The 21,645-nt window shown below is 38.5% G+C and overlaps 2 protein-coding genes across 14 annotated transcripts in view; one reads left to right on the forward strand and one right to left on the reverse strand.

Moving 5' to 3' along the window:
- Positions 1-21,645, forward strand: part of LOC107998112 (phosphatase and actin regulator 4) — a 314,594-nt gene that overhangs the window by 20,278 nt on the left and 272,671 nt on the right. The window contains exon 1 of one of the 11 annotated variants that reach the window (XM_062072732.1): positions 12,381-13,976. The exons of 8 other annotated variants lie outside the window; for them this stretch is intronic. In XM_062072732.1, the coding sequence (XP_061928716.1) occupies positions 13,943-13,976 (34 nt within the window). In that variant the 5' untranslated portion in view covers positions 12,381-13,942. Of the gene's footprint in view, positions 1-12,380; positions 13,977-21,645 lie in introns of those variants that run through there. 2 more of the 11 variants (XM_062072745.1, XM_028666828.2) reach the window with 2 other exon arrangements.
- Positions 2,544-21,449, reverse strand: LOC107998115 (uncharacterized). Of its 3 annotated transcripts, XM_062072777.1 has the most exons (4): positions 21,341-21,449; positions 4,850-5,062; positions 4,495-4,642; positions 3,480-4,242 (listed from the first exon to the last, which is right to left on the reverse strand). In XM_062072777.1, the coding sequence occupies exons 2-4, from the start codon at positions 5,040-5,042 to the stop codon at positions 4,224-4,226; spliced, it is 360 nt and encodes a 119-aa protein (XP_061928761.1). In that variant the 5' UTR covers positions 5,043-5,062; positions 21,341-21,449; the 3' UTR covers positions 3,480-4,223. The 3 variants fall into 3 exon arrangements, with proteins under 3 accessions (XP_061928760.1, XP_061928761.1, XP_016912653.1); XM_062072776.1 differs by lacking the exons at positions 3,480-4,242; positions 21,341-21,449 and adding an exon at positions 2,544-3,454 and having other exon boundaries at positions 4,850-5,011; XM_017057164.3 differs by lacking the exon at positions 21,341-21,449 and having other exon boundaries at positions 4,850-5,339.

Raw genomic sequence — 21,645 nt, forward strand, 5'->3', positions numbered from 1 at the left:
ACACGTCACACTCGAGTCACAAGATATCCCGTGTTCCGCTCGTTATTGTTTGCATAAATGGATCACGAGTTATCTATATGCTTTATCGCCGATGAATATTCATTATTATCGAGCAACAACTCAATTTTTAAGCAAATTTGCCTTGCTTGATCAACCCGCGTTGATGATATTTAACAATGGTTAAGAGCTTCTCGATATTCAAATTAAAGCCCTTTCTTTGATGTGTCAAAGTATGTACACGATTATTTTTTTATTGATTCGTAGTTTTATTTTTCTTGTGAAATAAACTTTATAAATATAATTCTACGGTAATACACGATTTAAATATGTGAAAATTATCGAAGATAATCATCCGATTTTCTCTGAAAAAAATTAAAAAAATTAGAATTGAAAAATTGAAAAATGGGATCTAAATTAAAAATTGGAATTTCTGAGTGAAAATTGAATCGAATCTTCATTCTTCCAAGCGTAATATATATATATATATTTTTAATTGTTTAATGAAGCCACTTGGAAAATGGAAAATAGAGAATCTCTGTGAAAGAAGGATTTTCACTCGAAGTTACGAAGATATAGAATTTCGTGATGGTTGAAGCGGGAACCGGGGCGAAAAGCATGCATCCTCGAGATGCAAATTTGAGAAATTGTCCATGTTAACCGTGGAAGCATTATAAAACATGAGGTTCCATTAAAACGACGCGAGAATGGCTTTACCGCAACCGGGTCTTTTATTATTAATTTTCATTCCGTTTTTCTCTTTGCCGCGCGAATTACGGTTCCAGTAAAATCGTTGGAAGCGAGAAACGCGAGGAGGTGCGATTCCTTTCGCGAAAACGGCAGTTCGTTTGCTTCTATAGCTATAAACAGATGCGAACAGATTCGATGTACATATTTAATTGACCGATTTATCGGAAAAACGACGATGTTATGAAACGAAGCACGGATGCAATCTAATTATAAAATATCGAATAAAATAATAATTCATGGAGAACAGTTTTAACAGCTTTCGAATCAAACATTTTATCGCTTAAAATTTCTTTCTTCCCCGACGTATCATTTTTTCCATATATACAATTCTCTGTCTAAAAATAATCAAACAATTTATCGAGATGAATATTAAAAAATTCCTCCCAAAGATGATTCTTAACTTCCATCATCCCCTTTCTTATCAAAAATTTATATAGAAAACAATTCGTTCCGAGGAAAGATTATTTAGAAAAAAAAGCCATTTAAAGCGCATCAACATTTCTAAATAAAAGTGCAAAAGTGTAACTTTCCATCTATCAAACTAAAAAACCGACACAAATGAAAGAATTTACGCAAGCATTTCCGAATGGCGCGCGTTGTTCGAAACGAGAACGAGAATGCGCCATGGTGAAAAGTGTGACACTCTTTAAAGACAGAGAGCGAGAAAGAGAGAAAGAGAGAAGGAAAGCAAGCTCGTGCAAAGGTGGAGAGTTATAATTTCGCAGCGTGAGAGGGGGATTGGAAGAAAAAAGAAGGGGAGAGGAGGAGGAGGAGGAGGAGGAGGTAAAAGAACTGCGTTCGTTTCCGCGATGTCCCGTTTCCACGTTCGTGGACGAGCCCCTTGAAGAAAGCTCATCCTCTTAGCAATCTGTTAAATATTCACGAGAAGCGGCCGTTTGAGCGTGCGTTACGTTGAGTCGACGAGTTGCGGGACCTCGACAGATCCAAGGGAAGGCAGGGAGGGGGATGGTTCACCTGGCGTCGAGCTACGAGGCTCTCGAGAACCGGCATGCTTTTCCTGCTCCTTCCTTCCTTCCTTCCTTCCTTCCTTCCTTTCTTCTAACCCATCTTGGCTGCCTACACGAGACAAAAGCCTCGTTAAGATTTCCACCTTGAAAATTACTGCGCGCCCGATTAAAAGGGGTGCTCGGTTTCATTATTAAACCTTCAACCGTTCTCCGCTTGTTTATGCGTCTCCCCCGTTCTTGTGCCGCGAACAAGCGTTTCGCGCAACTGTCGCCCGAGATATTCTCGCTTTCTCGGATGGATTTTGTTCGAGGGGGAGAGGATTGTTGAGATCGTTGCCTGAACGAGGAGTAACGGGTAATTGGATATTCGATATTGTGAGAGAAATTCAGGAAAATGATTTTAGGGAGGCGAATAAGCGAAGAAACGTTTTCTTTGATATATACACTTTGACGAATGATCGAATGGTGTGAGATTCGTGTGATTCTAGGCGATGAATCGATATTGTGTCGAGGAAAGTTGGCGAATAATTTTTTTGATGGATTTAAGTGGCGTTATTGATATCGAGTGGAACGATAGATGTTGGATGTTGCAATGGAATGCAATATGGAAATTTATTGCGATTTCGGAGAGTTTTTGATCTTGGTATCGTTAAATTTTTGCATGCCTACGCGAAAATATTGTTATATGAGTTTATAAGAATTATATTTCTCGAAAATTGTGAATATAATAATATTATGCTTGTAATTATAAAACAAACTTGCAAAAGCTTACAGAGAGAATGATTCCCCAATTAAAATTGCGGAGATATAATGGAACGTGCGTCGTGATAAGACAAATTCAATATTCCACTCTCTCAAACGACGTTGATCACTAATTAAGTTACTCGGGGCAAATCCGCGAATATTGCTGGAGAATCGTCGATAATGATAGGAATTGTTCGCTAAATGGAGTTTATAATCCGTTTATCCGAACGTATATTATATTATATACGTTTAACTTACAAATATCATGTTCCAATAAATCAAAAACAATCATCAAGTCCGAATCGTTTTTAAATTCTTAAACTTCACTTTCGTTCACAAATATTGCAATTTAAAAATATAATGCGAAGCAAGATTTTCTTTTTTTCACACTAATAAAAAATCTACCGTTCGAACAGTTATTATCTCTCATTCGAATTCAAAAGATTTCAATTCTTCTTATCGAGTATCACTTCGCGATCGTTTCCATTCAGAATCATCGAGCTTCTCTACAAATTCCCAGAGGCTTTCTATTCCGATTTTAGATCCAGCGGAAACCTGTCGCAATATACTTGGAACCACCTCGATTCAGATTCCCTTGGAGCTTGAAAAAGATCTCGTAATCACGAAAGATTCAATGAATTGGCCAAAGAATCCCGAGTAATTTTCCCATAATCCACCTAATCGCCATTTCCTTTATATACGATTCGTTGAAACTATGCATTAGATCAATGTACCGAGATTCAAAGTGATTCTTAAATTATTCAGTTTAAATTTCAACCACTACCCTCGAGTCCGACTTGTAAACTCTGCGATGATGGGCCTTAACCTTTTTATCGTCTCTCCTGCTCGAGATGAATTTTAAGGATGCTCAACACTCTAAAGTACACCTCTAAAGCTACTTTTCTTTTTTTTTTTTGCGTTCTGTGGTTTACAGTCTTCCGTGGCTCGTGTCGTGATTTCGTATAAGGATTTTTTTAATTGGAATTTGGTTGATCCTGGAAATTCGAATATTTAGACAACTTACTTATTACACCGTGGTTAATTTATTTATACAAAAATATATAAGCTTACAAAATAATATACACATGGTTCTTAAATATATATATATAATAATTTGTTTAATAATAAATTAAAGTTGTCAAATCGCTTTGATAAATTACAAATACAATAATTGTTTCAGTTTAACATCATTGTTCGTCAATGCGAAACGAATAATATGTTTCTAAAATAAAATTTACGCGTAGAATCGATGACAATTAACATCGGTAGGATTAAAATTGGATTTTCTCTTTGTCATCGAATAAATCTATGGATATTTTCATCTTCAATTGCTATAGATATAAATTCTTACGTTAATTTCTTCGATCGATTCATCAAATTGACAAGCTTTGTATCGAAGGGATCGAGATCTGTTTAAATGTTCAATAATAATTTGTTGATACATTAACTTTTTAATTGTCTTGTAAGTTTTTCTTTTAACATGCGTGATTTACGACGGTTCTTCGACTGAAGTTCGTTTGTTTAATTGTTTAATTGACGTTGATTAAATCTATCGACTGTAACAATATGAAAATATATATAAAACTATTTTGTACCTGTTTACTAACTTAATTATTAATTTACGGTGTCAGTTCCATCGTTCTCGTCGACAATCTGATAAGTTATCAATTATAACTAATTAACTTAACGCTATTAAATATAAATTTATGATGCTGATTTATGTGTCATCGAAACCGGTGGTTATAAATCGAAGAAGCGTCGAATTTAACGACCCCAACCGGCCCTATAACAAGGAAAATTTTAATTGAAAATTATTATATATATACAATTCCGAGAATTAAATATACGCGTATAATTTTATTTTCGTGCCTAATATATCGTGCACTTTGGCCGAAGAAACTCGATTATTAATAGATTATTATTAATTATAATTAACCGGTTAGTCAATTAACCTTGTAAAATTTAATTTCGTGCACTTTTCGTGTTTTAATCTAAACGCTCAACATAATTATTAATCGACGATAAATTTCCTTACCCAACGTTGGCGTACGATATGGTAGATGGCCTTCGTTCTAACTGGAAACTACCAACGTCGATATCATCTTGGTCGTAGTATGGTCTGACGAACCAAAACGCGTATGGATAGTACAGAGTATTTTTTGGTGCAAGCACTTCGCCATTATCTGCACATCGAATCCGAATTATTAATCCTTTATTCTTTATTTCCACGAGTCAGTTTAATTCTTCACAAAGACTTTTAGAAATTAATATTTATTGCATATTTATTCATATCATCGCGTCTCTTAGGTTCATTTTCAAATATATCCTTCAACGATATATTTCAATGTCCAAAGGATTTTAAAGTTTTTATCGATCGGTTAAAAACTTACTGTTTTGCTGAGGAACCGGTTTCGCTAGGACGATAGTCAAAACTAAGCAGACGATGCAAAGGACGGACACAATTCTCGCCATGTTTTCGCTTTCGAACGAATGGGGGAGCTCGGACGTAACCGAAGTCCAGTTTTTGTCTGCTGATCCCTGATACCTTGATCCTCTCTTATATACAAAAGCGGTACGCACCATGACACACTGATCTGTTTGTGCTGCAACAAATAACCTGTTAATCGCGTTCGCAAAACGCATCGAGGATGAATCTTGCTAATGAGAACCGCAATCTTGGATAGGTCGCGTGTAAATCGTTCGTTTCGCATGAAAACAATTTAGTTTTAGTCCGTTAATACGTTAAACAATATCTCGTATGTTTATTCTTTTTACGGGATATTGTTGAAACGGAACATCGTATCCCCGGGAAAAATTTCTTTGTTCAAAATTATCAACTTTGAAAATTCGATCTTTAAAAAACAAAAATCGTTCCTTCGATACTCGACTCCCATCGCTCTTTCGATTCATCATATATTTCTTTAATCTTTGAGAGAGTATCGTCGCGTTGAAATATTACCTTATTATCGTATCTTATTATTTCCAAGAAGGAAGAAATACGGTTCTGAACGCATCGCCCCGAAGGAATACATGGAAATCCCCGTTCTATAATTTTCGCGAGAAACAGAAAATACAGAAATTACGAAGAATCTATAAGTTGACACACGTGAATCGGCGTGTTTATTACACACATTATCGTCCCGATCATCGTTGTCAATTCTGACGATTATAAATTATTCGCGAGTTAGCATAATCATCCGAGGTATCATCGTATCTTGGCTTAAATTAGTCGACGTTAAATGCCTTATCTCGGCATGGCTAGCTGTTTACCATCGTTTAATGCCACTTTCATTATCATTATCCTTACCGAATTAATGTAATTTCCTACTTAGGCGCACGCACTCTATTATCGTCTACGCTCGTCCTACCGATAACTAAACTCCTCCCCCTCCTTTTCGATGTGGCTGCACGATAACGGGAATGCGTAATTAGTTTCGGTAATTATCTACCAGTTGTAGCGGCCTCGTATACGGAATTAACGAATCCACATTATGGCATATTTATGGAGTAACGCTTGTATTTGCAGATCCAAACTCCCGAGATAAGAAGAAAAATACACGTATCCGAGAATGGGATCTAAACTGTGGAAAACGTTAGGAAGAGAATTGCAATTAATAGCAATAAAAAACCGAACAATTATTCCTTTATATTCGCATAAATATCTTCTTCCTTGTAACATCATCATCTCGATACATAATTTCGAATCATAATTTATTGAATATCGCGCGAATATCTTTCGATTCGAACGATATCGATTTCTGGCAAATAATATCGTCCGGTGAAGGAAACTTCGTCCGTTAAACGGTGTCGCGGCAACGCCTTTGCTACCAATAACCCTTCTCCCTCAGTGGAAACTTGCGAGATACTTGTTTCATAAAGGCTATCGCCATGGTTGGTTGTTAAGAACCCCCCTATCCGATTACGATTGTTGCCAAGGTCTTATGGCTTTATGATACCGCCGCTACTTTAAACTACTAATGCAATTTCGCGGTACAACGAACAATAGGATCAGTGGGAAAGTTCGGACTATCCGATTGAACTCGAGCTAATTGGAGAGTTAGCATCATCGATGATGTATCGCGTAGTCGCATAGAGAGTGCGACAGCGGATTTCTTGCTTTCGCCGTTTTCTAACTTTGCAACGCTTTCATCGGATTTAGTTTATTTATATATATATATTCTCGGCATACGAGTGCGTTGGTATCCGTCAAAATTTATTGATAAGAATTTCGAAAACGAAGAATTTAATCTAATCTAATTTCTGTGACTTTTTTCACCAAAAATTGTCAGAATCTCCAAAACAGCGATAAAATTTGTCTGTGGAGGAATCAGTATCTTATCATCCGTTAAACGAATATCTTATTCGTCGTATAATTCCATTAAAAAAAACAGAAATAGCGTCCAAACAAGCGTTCTAATCAGAAGGCGAGGCGAGGAGATGATTCTCTAATCGATTATCGTTATTTAGGTTGGCAACGCCTACGAGGAACCGAAGGAATGGTCGACGACCAACCTTTAAGTCTTTGTTCTCGCTTGGAAAACCTGTCCACCTGACTGGTTTCTCCGTGCTTTTTCGCGCTTCTGTATTGTCTCTTCGTACACAGAAACGGAAAACACACGGTGTCACGTGCGGCATAGTGAATGGACACGAACGTTCATTGAATAGTTAAGATCTGGTGGTGGCGCGCTTCCGCTGGCGACGACGACTACGCGGGCTTTGTTCCTTCGTCGAGGTAGGCTCTCTCGTTTTTCCCTACGTGGAAAAATCGAAGTCGAGGTATTTTACAAACCTCAAAGTTGATATCTCTTCGGAAAAATTGACTTCACGTTTTATCTGATGTATTATAGAAAGCTGGACTTTTAACTTTTTTTTTTTCAAAGGTTGGAGAAAAATTTTAAAAATTGAAAGTACGAACTTCAAAGTGATGGCATTTTTTTTAAATGATTTTCCTCTGTTGACGAAAAATTGGATTTCGTATTTTGAAACGTTTGGGCATTTTTTTTAAACTTTTTTCTTCTTTCTTTCTTTTTTTTATTTTTTAAATGGAATAAATGGACTTTTCTTTTTTTTTGAAAAGATGTTGAGTTAACGCGCAATTAAAAGTAATTATGTGAATAATTTGATGGAATATTATGTGGAATATTTTATAAAATTGTCAACAAGTATTTAGATTCGTAGAAGATAACGTTGATGGAATTTAATTAAAACACACTTATCTTAATTAAAATGTTCTTATCTAATCATCTTCATACATGCAAATCCATTTTTCAAAATGTGTGACAAGTCGTACTTATGTCGTAACGACATTGGAAGATTCTACGATGAAAAACAAGTATCAAAAGAGAGAAAGAGGAAGAGAGGAAAAAAGAAATAAATAAAAGAACAACTTTTTACCAACTCTAATTGTAAAGAGTTATGAAAAATACGATTGCAGGAAGCCACTCCGAAGTTAAAAAAGCGCGATATAGAAAGAAAGAAAGAAAGAAAAAAAGAATTGAAAAAGAAAAGAAATAAAAAGCGAAAGCAGGGGGAAAAAATAGAAACGTGGAAAAAATTTTATGCTTCAAAACAAAACTTTTCACCTACGGGGAAAAGCAAACAACAAAGTTGTAAAAATCCCATTGATACGATAAAAATCTTCAAAATATTTTATCACATTGCAACGCGACGCTGTAATTTGCCGCAAAAGAAGGATATAACTCGCCCGTTCCATTCAATCCCTGAAAAAGCGGCGGAAGCGGGCGACGATCCAATTAACCGAATTGCCGTAATAATCGTGGCGCGGAAACAACAAAATCCATTGGCCATCCGCGGATATAACATCGCCCCGGTGTTATATGCAGTAATTATCCCGAATTACGTAGCCTGTTTAGTTTCAGTTGATCCACGTCGCCATCAGAAATTGCGCGATGGGCCCGGTTGCTGTCGTGCTGAACACGCTTGTTATTTGATCCAATGATGGCTCGTAAGCTTGGCCACCGTAATCGTCGTGAGAGCGGCCATTGTCCAGGATAGTTGGCCGATACGTTGCAAAGATTATTGCCCTTGGCACACATTCGTGCCTCGCTCAACGCAAATTCAACCAGATCGCCTCCCTCGTGTTTAACCTCGCCCCTGTTCGACGATCGTCTTCCAACTGTAGACGAGAAATGTGAGGGAAATGGCGCGTGCGACGATGCCCTTCGAGTTTTTGTTAAAAATTTTGCTCTACAAGATTCGTTTTATCCGTTTCCTGTTCGTTAATCGCGAACGGAAGAATAATCGACCATGATCTCGAAGGAAATTTAAGAATTATTAAACGAGATTAGGAATTATCTAAATTTTCTCTAAGTATTTATTTAATTTCTAAAAAAAAAGATTGCGTTATTTCTCCAATCTGAAAATTAACACCAACAACTGCAACACGTGAATCTCTCGAAGAGATCGATACACTTACGCGTATTTGCACAAAGGTCTACGTATTCTTAGAGCATCCATACTTAGCTCTCGAGCTCTCCTCTGCTACCAGGAGAAGGAAAAAAAAAAGATACGAAAGGGGTTGCGTCCCATGATAAATCTAGTCGCGTGTCGGCCAGCCATCGATCCCTTAGCCACTGGCCCATTGTCGTCTCGTGCCAGGTAATTCCTCGTACAACAATTTCCCTTTTCTTTTACCTGCAACGAAAAAGGATCCTCTTTCCTCGCCTCGTACGTGTACAGTCCGATCACGTTTCGCTCAACGGGCTGCTTTTCGACTTTCACGGCCACTTTTGGGATTCGAACGAGTCCCCGAATGCTTTGCCCGGCCAATACTCTTTCGATGTCGCGGATTTTTATTGATCGAGATCCCTTTGGAATCGCTTGGGATTTGGACCGCGATTGCCCCGCTTTGGCGTATATAATAATAAAGAAATGAATCGTTGAGAGTTGCGGTGTCTTGAAGGATGATTCGAGTTGAAGGAAGTTATTCGAAAGATGTATTCTTCGATGCAGTCAATTGATTTAGGAGTGGCGCGGAAGTTGTTGCTGTGTATGTGTGTGTATACACTTTCAAACATCGTTTGACGGTTCACCGGTCTCTTTAACTTCTTCACCGGTTTAATAGAATGCGAATTGCGAATCCAGTGAAGGAATTATACGAAGTACAAATATAGGAGAATCGTTATCTGTAATTGCAACTGTTTGTAGATCGTAGAAGATTCTATATTATAAGATTCAAAGTAGAACTTTTATTTAATGAGTATGATGAGTTTTTAATTTCTGTTGTGTTTAATGAATTCGAGTGAAGTATAGTACATGTAAATTCGAATTTGTCGTAGATTAACATAGCGATCTTAGAAGGTCTAAGGTTAGAAGTTGGACGAAATATTTTAATCTATTACGAGATATTTGCCAAGTAAATTTTCTGGTTGTTTCCCTCGATTTTGCATACCTTTGGAAGCCGAATGCAAATATGGAAACAAGGAAATAGTTGAAACGTTGTTACCTTCAAGGTGACGCGTATCTAAGTGTATCTTGTTCCTCACTTTTCTCTTCTTCCGTTGTACGCAATATCTTTTCCATTTCATCGACTAACGATAAATGAAATTTATCAATCAATAAGAATAATCGTATTATTTCTCCGTTTAATTTTTATTTAACTTCCTTGTTTAAATTATTATTTAAGAACATTCCGAACTTTCAAAGAGAATTCTATTTACCGTTCTCTCGTTGTCGTTTCCAAGGACGAGATATATCGAACTTGGTAAAATGAGGTTATTGGAAGGCAATGCCGGTGTATTTGGACTTTGTGAGCGAGTGCAAAACAGATCACGATGCTCTAATTGAAAACGCTCCTTCTCCTATTCACAGCTTATTTCTAAGGACAGTTTCTAAGGACGTTCTATTTTTAACATTTTCGTAAATATTTTCCCTTATTCTTGATTCTCCTAAATCTTAAACTCGATTTTAACTTTATATACTTTTCGATAATGTAAATAAATTCGAAATCATCTGTGATTATTATTAAGAAATATCGTTCGCAGTGTTCGAGTCACTTATTCAAGCGTAGATTCCTTTCTAATATCGGTAGAATTATGAATGGGCGAACTCGTTAGAATATATTAGCAATTATGAATTACAAACGTGTTCAGCTATGCGACACGATTGGTATGAAAGGAAAAGCTCGACGCGATCAGAATTATGAATTAATTTCGAAAGTGCTGCGTACTTGCTGCCCGCTTGCTGTTAAGCAATTAATAACCGCCGAGATGTGCAATTATTATCGTATTCCGTTTCCATGAAAGTAAAGTAAAGTAAAATAGAGTAAAGTAACTATGAACACGCGTGGAATTTCCATATACATTTTGAATTTGAATTTCGAAAAGGAAAAAAAAAAAAAAAGCCGTATTCGAACCCACGAAACCGGTTTTTGTGACACGGAATGACAATTACGGAGGAATCACGTCTGTCGCATGACGGTGAAATTTATGTCATCGACGCGCGTACACGGTAATCGCGTTGCTGGAAGCAAACAATCGAATAATTTTACGGTGAATTAGTTTAAACCCTGGATAATTTCGACCTTCACCGTTGTAATTTCGTTCCTCGTTGTCGATCGATGAGTGATTCATTTAAAAAAAAAAAAAAAAAAAAAGTTCTCGCAACAGGCTGCTATTTTCTTTTTTCCACCTTATCGCAGCCAGAGTTATTATTAAACACGTTCCATCGATTCGATATGCCGAGCACGGCGTGCAATTCTTTGCGCCGTGGTATGCATCGAACTTGATTCGATATCGGTCCACGCGGAGCCGGGTCACGTGACGTCGACTGACTTGGACATCGACGAGAAGAATATCGATGAATAAGGCGATTTCGTAGCGTAGGCAAATGCATAATCTCGGTGAAAGGATTGTTAGTCTCAAGGTAGCCTGTATCGGTGATAAGTAATTATCATAAAAACTGACGTGCAACCGTTCGTTCCAGTTGTGCGTGCCACGGATTGACGAGAATTTCAAAAATTTCGTCAAAGGGATTGATTACTTGAAAAATTCGCTCGGAAAGCGTATCTTCGTCCTCTATACGTCGATCTTATTACAGTTCCATAACAATTCCAAACATAAAAAAATTCTCCGAATGAAAATTCCAAAAATTTCGTCAAAGGGATTAATTATTTGAAAAATTCCTTCGTCTGTCCTCCATGTATCGATCTTGTGACAACTCCATAACAATTCCAAAAATAACGTTGCAATCGTCCCTGAAAACAAAAATTCCATCTGAAAAATCATCAAGCGCGAAATATATAATTAATCAAAAGGAACTCCAAAAATTTCGTCAAAGGGATTAATTATTTGAAAAATTCCTTCATCTGTCTTCTATATATCGATCTTGTGGCAACTCCATAACAATTCCAAAGAAAAATTCTCCCATTTTACGAAATGTTCCAATCGTCCCTGAAAACAAAAATTCCATCTGAAAAATCATCAAGCGCGAAATATATAATTAATCAAAAGGAACTCCAAAAATTTCGTCAAAGGGATTAATTATTTGAAAAATTCCTTCATCTGTCCTCTATATATCGATCTTGTGACAACTCCATAACAATTCCAAACTCAAAGAAAAATTCTCCCATTTTACGAAATGTTCCAATCGTCCCTGAAAACAAAAATTCCATCTGAAAAATCATCAAGCGCAAAATATATTAATCAAAAATATAATTAATCAAAAGGAACTCCAAAAATTTCGTCAAAGGGATTAATTATTTGAAAAATTCCTTCATCTGTCCTCTATGTATCGATCTTGTGACAACTCCATAATAACATTGCAAAAATAACATTCCAATTGTCCCTGAAAATAAAAATTCCATCTGAAAAATCATCAAGCGCAAAATATACAATTAATGAAAAGGAACTCGAGATATCCTCGGCTTCGACTCCAGAAATCAACTCGTCAATCCTCGAAATAAAATTGGACGGACACGCGACGGATGTCTGGCGATCGGATCGATCGCCACGATCGAGATCCCATGACCTTCTTCCTCCCCGCGGCTCCGTCTGGGGTCCCACGGCCTATTTGCGTCGGTTCGATCCCTATAGCTTGTGCCATCGATTCCACCAGTCTATTCTCGGCCACGTACTACCACGACACACCATGGCCGGCTCGCTCGCTGCCAATCAACCGCCGCTCGGTTGGTCACAAAGCTTCTCCTCTGCCTACCTTTCCTTCCCGCGTAGGGGATAGTTCACGGGTGGATCGGCGTGGTGTCGGTATAATTGAGGTGACGGAAGCCGGCAAGGTGCGGTGGCCACGTTCTTCAACGATGTAAACAGCTCTCCAGTATATCGGATACCGTTGACGAAGACGGGCCGTGCGCGGTTTCTCCACGATTTTTCCACGGGTTAAAGGGAAGCCGCTCGATCCATGGATCATCCACTACTCCCCTTTTTATCCTATCAGTTTGGATTGTTTTTACTCGAGGTGTAACCGAGAGAGAGTTGGTGAAGAACACGAAAGATTGACGAAATAAGGGGAATTCGGTGAAGTCGAATGGTGGAGCGATTAAACGGAGAACGTGGATCGAGTAGTCGTATTAAATGCAGTTTCGAAGGTGTGATTACGGACAGTTTGCGACATAAACTCGCGTTAGTGGAATATAACATCGGATTAGTTGGGTGGATCGATGGAAGCCTCGCAACGAGGCCTATGCACTGTCACGCGACACGGTTCAAGTGCATCGTCGAGCAAGTGCAAACAAACAAACGATACTTTCCTCCGACATCGAGGATGAAAACAACTGTCGATCCGACGATTGCATAACGTTGTCACGGGTGATGATCGGTTGATTAATCGTAAACTTTAGATTATTCTTAAACGCCGTACGTCTTTCAGTTGATCATTAACTACTGTTCCGTGAAGTTTCTCAAGAGACATTGATCGCTAGAGAGATTGATCGAAACTTTCGTTCCGCTCCATTTCGCGAGAGAGGCCACGTGGACGATCGGCGGACGATCGAGAGAAGACAAAGGGCGGACACGATCGTTACACGATCGTGAAAAGAGTTTCTCTCCGACGAGGTCAATTTGCTCCGATCTGAAGCAGAATACTCGTCTCGAATGCTTGGAATACGAGGATAAGAGGAAGTTGAGAGAGAAAAAAAATTTCTTGTTTACGACGAGATCCTCGTTCCTCTCGAGATACGCAATAAAATCGGTGCTCGATGCAAATCCGGCTCGATTGTTCCCGAGATCGTTTCGTGAATATTCAACGGGGCGCACGGTGAATCGATCGAGGAGACTGGTGCTTCCTTGTTGCGAGGCGAGGAACGGTATCGCGTACGATGAGGAACGGTTCACCGGACGACGTTCAGGGTCGGCCTTGCTATTTCGCGTGACACCGTTCGTGGACAGACACGCTTCGTTCCGGACATCGGTGGACCCTACTGTTTCCCTGCCCGAGTGAATATCGGTGAACGGTGTCGAGATAACGGCCGATGATACCGTTGATATCGTGCCACGGTGCTTGGTGAGATGAGCTTGTTGCGATTCGGCCCTTTCAAGGATGGTATGTGTCCATTTTGATTTGCTTCTTTACTTTCTTCACACACGTCACAGATCGATCCTTCTTTTCTATTTCAAATTCTTCTTCTTCTTTTTCTCTCGAGATAGATTTATATTTTAATCGATAAAATATTGCGTTATTAGGCAAGACAATAATTGGTTAAATATTCAATGAGCATGTTTTTAGAAAATATGTCTTGTTATTAGATAAAATAGTTATGGATCACGAGGACGAATTTATTGAGTTTAAACCATTTTTATTTAAAAGAAAAAAAGTTCTGTCTCCTTTCTTCGCGATAACACGAGCTCACCTCGTCCCGATTTATCGATAAACGATTGTCCATCGCGCAACAGAATGAATACAAAGGATTTTTTTTTTACACGGCGCCATCGATGGAAAAGCAAAAGTAACAAACAACTCGATTATCTCGCGTTGCGTTTGTCAGAAATGCCGATCTGTCGAAGATATCTCTTTTTCGCTCTTCTCTTCTTCTTCTTCGTCTTTTTCTTCTTCTTTTTTTTAATTCAAACGACAAATTCGTGACATCTCTTAAAAAGTATCCTTTTGCTGAGTGAATCCTATTTTCTGCCGATCCCATTAACGAAAATCATTCAAATGACTATTTGGATCATGGAAATCCATTAGTCCGATTGCATGGATCGCGACCACGTGCCGCGGAGAGAGATACGCGTGTCGCGAATTAATTCGTCGGGCGAACGAATCGTTGAAGTAGACACGCGCGATTTATCGATGCCTTGGCTACCTGGAATCGGTTGTGTACGTTTGCGCGTCATGTTGGAATGTGACGAGATTAAAAGCGATATTTCGCGTGTGAGAATGTCGGTTATTTCGTTTCGTCGATAATGAACTTTTCTGGAAATTTTTCCTTCAATTCTTCTCCATCGAGCAATGTTTCGAATATTTGGTTTAACCGAACGAATCGTTTAATGTAATAATTTCTTTAGAAATTAGACAAATCAGATTATACGTAACTATATTCCTTTAGAATCAAATTATTATTTATTTATTTATCAGAAATTCAAACGATAGTTTATTATCGTGTGTATTTTCGAATAAAACGAAAGAAAAAAAAAAGAAATTGATTAAACAAATAGGATAAATAAAAACATCGATAATTTCGATTCGTTGATTTTTTGAAACTTTTTAAAAATTAGACTTTAACTTTAAATTTATCTTATATTAATTACACATAACTATATATTACTATATTCGTTTAAAATTAAATTTATATTATTATTTATTTATGTATTAGAAATTCAAACGATAGTTTATTAGTCGCGTCGTGACGGAAAAAATAAATAAAATTCGATCAACGTGCATTGTTTGCACAAAGGAAAAATTGCATAAAAATAATATTTATTCATGAAATTACTATTACGTGCAGCTTCCTCTTCAAGCACGTACAGACATTCACGGCGTTGAATATCGCTCTCGATGCTTATTACAGCCTCTTACAAATACAGTAATGGATATAAAACGACCGAGTATTGTCGTTTCGATCGTAACGATTGTTTCATCATCATCGTACGTATATATATATATACAAATTCTTAATACGTGGAATAAATAGAAGGTCGGATAATCGAGAAACCATAAAACGGAACCTCCTCGTTAATCGAGCTTGCCAATGCAAAAATACGTGACGCGCATAAAGGATCAAATAAAAACGGGGAAGCTAGTTATCGCGAAATGTATACAATACTACACAAAGTATCGCATTTGCGAAATTGCTGATGTAAATATCCATTACACTGTTATCTCGAGAATCGCGATTACGCTGGAAAAATGAAACGATTCAATCTTTGCTTACTGATCATGTGCGAACGATGCTTGCGTGCATTGTCAGTTATCTGTGCATCCGAAAATATTTAATTTTGACGTTATAAACCGATGTTATCGAAAATATATTTGAATATATTGGTCTTTTTTTTTTGATTAAAATCTTTAGAAAATTCAACTTTGACTTGAACTTGAGTTCGATTCGTCGATCTCCTCTCGAAAAAGTTTTTCCACTCCCGTATTCCACGCTCGTATCGATTCGAGATATCGAGATGATAAAATTCAAATGATATTGTTGATACAAATAAGATCCACGAATTAAGAGGCGTGTAAGACAGATAAGGGAAGAGAGTCGACGAGGAGCATTCTTTTGTGCATCGAGTTGGCGGCGACCCACACGCAAAGCATTTGGGTCATCGATTGAACAGATAGAGGAGGCTTCGTGTAACCTTCAAAAATTCGAGGAAGACGAATCGGCTTGAATCAATGCCGCGTAATTATCACTCGCGAAAAACTTTTAATAGATCATAAAACTTTTCAATATGCCCCACTCCTCCCTCTCGAAACTTTCCACTTATACATCTTGCTCGACTCTTTTCCCCTTTCTCGAATCTTCTTCGTATCTTATTTCTGGAAACGAAGATTCAAATTAAGAACGAATATTTAATAAACGAATAATTTTTAAAATATCTTTCGTCCAAAACTTTGCTATTTTTTTATTATTTAACAGATATAGTTTTACAATTCGACATTAAAATTAATTTGACTTTTAAATTTCAACATACTTCTAAATACGATTTCTAAACACGTAACGACTCGGCAACTAGTTTTTGAAAATCTCCAGATACATTTCTCTTATCTAAAATTCAAGATTCGTATCGCTTTTAATTAAAAAAATTCCGAAATAAACGCATCGACGATCAGAACTCTTCTCCGACGATCATCCATCCACCGAAGATCGCGGAATGGACTGGTGTCCAAGCTTGGTCCGATCCCAAAACATTTTAAAGGATTACACAGGAATCCCTGTTACGTCCGAGGCGGGCCCAATTTTCCACTATCCGTGTACACGTCGCGCAAATGCTAACTTCCGGCATGGCATCCTTTAAAGGACAAACATTCTCACGCTTCCGCCCGATTTCTTCTTCGCCCCCTTTCGTTTTTCACCCTTCGTTCGAGAGCGAATAGCGTATTCCGTGGCGAACACGCGCGGACCGAACTCGGACACGAGGGTGGAATGATTTTCTTCCTCGTGTGGAGGGTGACAATCGTTACGTAACAACGAGTCGTCGCGGCGCCGCCATTCCAGACACGTTTCTCATTCTTCCTTCTTTTTTCTTTTTAATTTACCCTCCTTCTCTTCCGACGAACCGTTGTGAAAAATAAGCACATACAATTTTCTTCTTGAAATTATTATTATATATTATATTAATTATTATTAGATTAGAAAAGAATCGAAAGTGTGTTGATTTTATTCTCCGCCCGATTTTATCGCGGATTATTTTATATTTACATGTATATTTATTTACGTTAAGTGAATAATCAAAAATTGTAGGAAAAAGTTAGTAGAAAATTTATGTGTTTATGTATTTATTTATATTAAGCAATCAAAGAGTTAGGGAACAAATATTGGGTAAATTTTCTTTGGATTTAGAATATTTTTCAAATTATCTTAACGAAGATTTGAGGAATTGCGTTATTGGACGAATCCGAGAAAATTAGTACAAGTTTCTTTCTTCGATGATTCGATTCAAACGTCTTGCATAAGAGCAGCAAATGTCTCGATGTATATATCGTCTACCGGACCGGAAGATTTTCTTTCCCCCTTCCGCCGGATGGGTGCACGCTTGGATGCTTGCTCGTAATGTTGGTTACACGAGGGTGAATTTTAAAGGAAGCGTCTGGAAGCAAGGATCTCGGGATGGATATTTCGGGCATGGAAGTAGGTTAAAGTGGGTTAGAGTGTTGTGCAAAGAAACTGTTTTGTTATTCGACGGAGATTGAGTTCGTGGTAAAGTAGCACATTTATCGAAGAGAAAAATTCTCTATCTTTTGTCATCGCATCTTTCCCGATTCTGTATTCTCGTCTCCATTTACTCGAACAATTGAGACTTATTCTCAGAATTTATCGCTTTTAATTTTTTTCTTTTTTACGAATTTCCATGACAGAAACGAATCGATTTTTTCCTTTCTTAGGCGAGCCAGGATTTTCGAATTAATATTTGTTGTCGTTGTTATTATTATTATCCTCGAATTTTTCTATCCGCAGAATTATACGATTATGAAATAATTTTGACAAGATTAATTATTCTTTGTTTGATCAATTATTTAATCTAAATCCTGTTTCGTAACTCGAGAATTTAATTTGCAATTAAACAAGTTTGAGACGAATTCCATTTTTTTTCTCTATTGTGCTCCATTATAAAGGCTCTCGCTGCCTGTTTCCGGTCGCGTGGCGAATTTCGCATGGAACAACTTCCGCTCTTTCATCCCGCCGGATGGATTCACCTTCGCTTCTCCGGTATTCACGCCATTCTCTCGCGCGATCGTGAAAGTTTGATCGCGTTACGCGCTTGTGTCGCTCGCATATTGAACGGGGGGGAGAAGTAGAGAGGGGAAAAGGGGTCGTGAAAAATACGTGCAAAGTGTTTGCCAAGATGTGGGTTATACGGGAGTACAAGTATCGCCGATGGAAAAGTTGAAAGTCGAAGGAAAGGAAGACGCGTGGATGGATTTTTTTTTTTTCCTCCCATTTCCCTCTACGATCCCCTTCTATTATTTCTTTTCTTATTCCATTCCATGTAAATTACGTTTTTCACGCGTGCAAAGTTATTCTTTTTATGGACGCGGGGAAATACAAACGATAACACCTAAATTTTTTTTTTCTGTGCAACTGTTGAACGAAATGTATTTTGAATAATACGCTTTTCGACGAGGCAAAATAATCCTCGTGCCGTTACACATTTCGTTCGTACGAAAGTGGAAGAGAAGTCTATCGCAACTATTTATACCGTCCACGCTTTTAAAAGTAATATAGAAGGCACCCTCGTGCCTTTATTTTCAATCTCGAAGCATCTTTATTTTTACCAAGTTTCAACGGATCATCATACTTTTCTCTCCCTTCCCCCCTCCTCCCCGCCCGATAAACGCGCGAGATCGATCCTCACCGTCTCTAAATATATTTTTAGCCGATGTCGATATCGGCGGCCAAGGGCGGAATCGTTTATCATTGACATTAGCTGTCAGCCACGGGGTTTATATACGCGCATAATCGAATATCCCTATATGCCGTGCCACGGGTAATTACGATATTGCATCGATCTTCGTATCGAAAGAAAATCATCGGCTCGTATCCTACCTTCTATGTATTAACGTTCGATCTCCATTTTAAAATCTCCTCCCCTCCCTCCTCCCTGTTTTGAAATTTAAATTTGCCCGCCGTTCCAGACGGTATATCGCGTGTACCGCGAGGATTCGAATCTCCGCCGAGGAGGCTCGTCACCGTAATCCAATTTTTCAACGAAATGGGAAAAGTTGGAAAATCGGCCAAATAACAATTAAAAGAATGACGAATAGTGGAAGATAGCGTCGAATGTTGAACGATTTTTGAAAAAGTTTCGCGGGGAGCGAGAAGAACGGATCCCGATTCGCCAATATTTATTTTACGAGAGAAGGAAAACAGGTTTCGGCACGAAATACCGGGGGTAATACCGTCGACGAAACTATTTCAATAACAGTTCGGCTCTCGCTCCCTGCCGGAAATGGCAGGATTGCCCTAGCCTTCGTTTCTCCTTATTTTCTATCATTTTTGTTTCCTTGCGCCCTTTGTATTGCGAAACGCTGTGGATACCTCTTTCTCTGCTGGAAGAAAGAGGGGAAGAAAAGGGGTTGCTCCCTTTTGACGAAAAATATTCCAGCTCTCCGCGAGAGATTTTTATTAATTCGATTCTTCTTCTCCGCGAACAATATCATTCCATATAATATTTTATGCAACGTATAATTCTAGAATTTGCTCGTCGAATGTTTCCACGTTTCTCGGCTCGAAAAACCGCGACCGGTTTCACCGTGATGAAAAACAGAGCGTGTAACCACGAGCGTGTCGTCCGTCCCCCGCCGTCTCTAAGAACCATGAAATTTATTATCGGCCTCCTCGTTCAACCGATTATTGATGCCGATGACTTAAAGCTAGCGCCATCCTCTCAGATTCATCCAATGTTATCGCTCATCGAACGCGGCCATTACCGTGAAATCGCGCGTAAACGATCCTCGCTTTCCATCCACCGATTACCGGATAATGCGTGCGGTATTTCGCTCTCCTTTCGAGAAACTTTGTTTTTTTCTTTTCTTCTCTTCCCTCTCCTCTTTCGCGCTAAAATAAGAGCGAGCGACGAGCAATTTAAAAAAAGAAAAATCCATCTCTCTGCCGTAAATAGCCTATCGGCGAGTTGGAATCGATTCATAGCGCACCTTCGACAACTTGTGATCGATTTTCCCGATCGTTCAGTGGGGAATTATCAGAAATTTAAATTCGAGTATTGAAATTCTCCATCTTCCGTAAAAGTTTCAAGTTTATATCACTATTGTAAATATCTTTCCCGTGTAAAATGAAAAATAAACGAAAGATGGTATATTAGTAGTATATTTTCTCGATCAAACTCTTGCGATAATTTTCAATTCTGATACTTTCCCTCTAGTGCAAAATTCATCATCGAAAAATACCATTAAATGTATTCCCTGGACATGTTTAAATAAAATCCTTTTGCGAGCAAGAAAATCGTTGTTTTCGGTACGAACAGTGCGTGCATCCATCACTTAAGCAACGTCGAAGTTACATTGACGCGACTATTAATTATCCACGAGATTGCAGCGATATGAATATCGATCGTATACCTCCTTTCTTACTTACGCACTTACATTCACCCTCGAAATCGCGTTTTACTTCTCTTCGGTCTCCTCCTTTCAACTCCGCTTCAAGCGAAACTATTAATTACGGAGCATTTATCGTAACGATTGTACGATAGGAGGGTGGTGCGTTCGAGGCGGCGTTTGGAAAGTGTTTGAAAATTGCTCGCAGGACGGCTGCACGCCGTTTCCCTCCCTCCCTCCCGCGAGCAAAAACTTTGATCGATTCGTGGTAGAAGGATAATTGGACCTTCTCCTCCTCTCCAGTTTTTATTTTAATTGAATACTTTTATCGCGCACGAAAGAAATTGGCGTAGTTTGATACGTACAATTCGATACGAGGGCAATTTGAAGCGTGTGCAGAGGTTCGATATCGATCGAGGTGACGTTTATTTAAAATTTAAACGTACGGAATTGAAATTACGCGTGCAAGAAAAATTATTCGTCCAGATATGTAAAAATGTATAGTGCTCGTCAAAGTTTTAGTTTCCAAATTCCATCGAAGAATGGCGAAAAATTTTCCTTGATAATCGATACGTTGTTAATTAATCCATGGTTTCATGATTATGAATAGTTGATGAATAGGCGGTGCACGTAATAAGTGATAGAAACGGAATGATTACGGGACGCTTAATACCCCGGTTTTTCTTTTATTATCAACTCACCCCCTGTCCACCCTCTGCATCACGTTTGATGTTCTCTTGCAACGATGTAATTTATCTCGTTGCCGTTCCGCGGGAACAACCGCGCCGTTTCATTGACATGCAAAGCGAAACCTCGTGCTTTCTTTATTTTAGACCGACCTAGAGTTGCGCGAGTTATTTCAAACCGGTTGCCACATAACGCGCGGTGCCGCGCGCGCTTCTTGTGTCGCATTCCACTCGATCGTTATGCACTCGTAACCTTCTCTATGGTCACTCTGTCGCAATCGAGTTGCACCAGCCAGAGAAATTTCGCGATTACTGTTATA

This window comes from Apis cerana, linkage group LG3, assembly GCF_029169275.1.
Source record: "Apis cerana isolate GH-2021 linkage group LG3, AcerK_1.0, whole genome shotgun sequence".
Taxonomy (NCBI): domain Eukaryota; kingdom Metazoa; phylum Arthropoda; class Insecta; order Hymenoptera; family Apidae; genus Apis; species Apis cerana.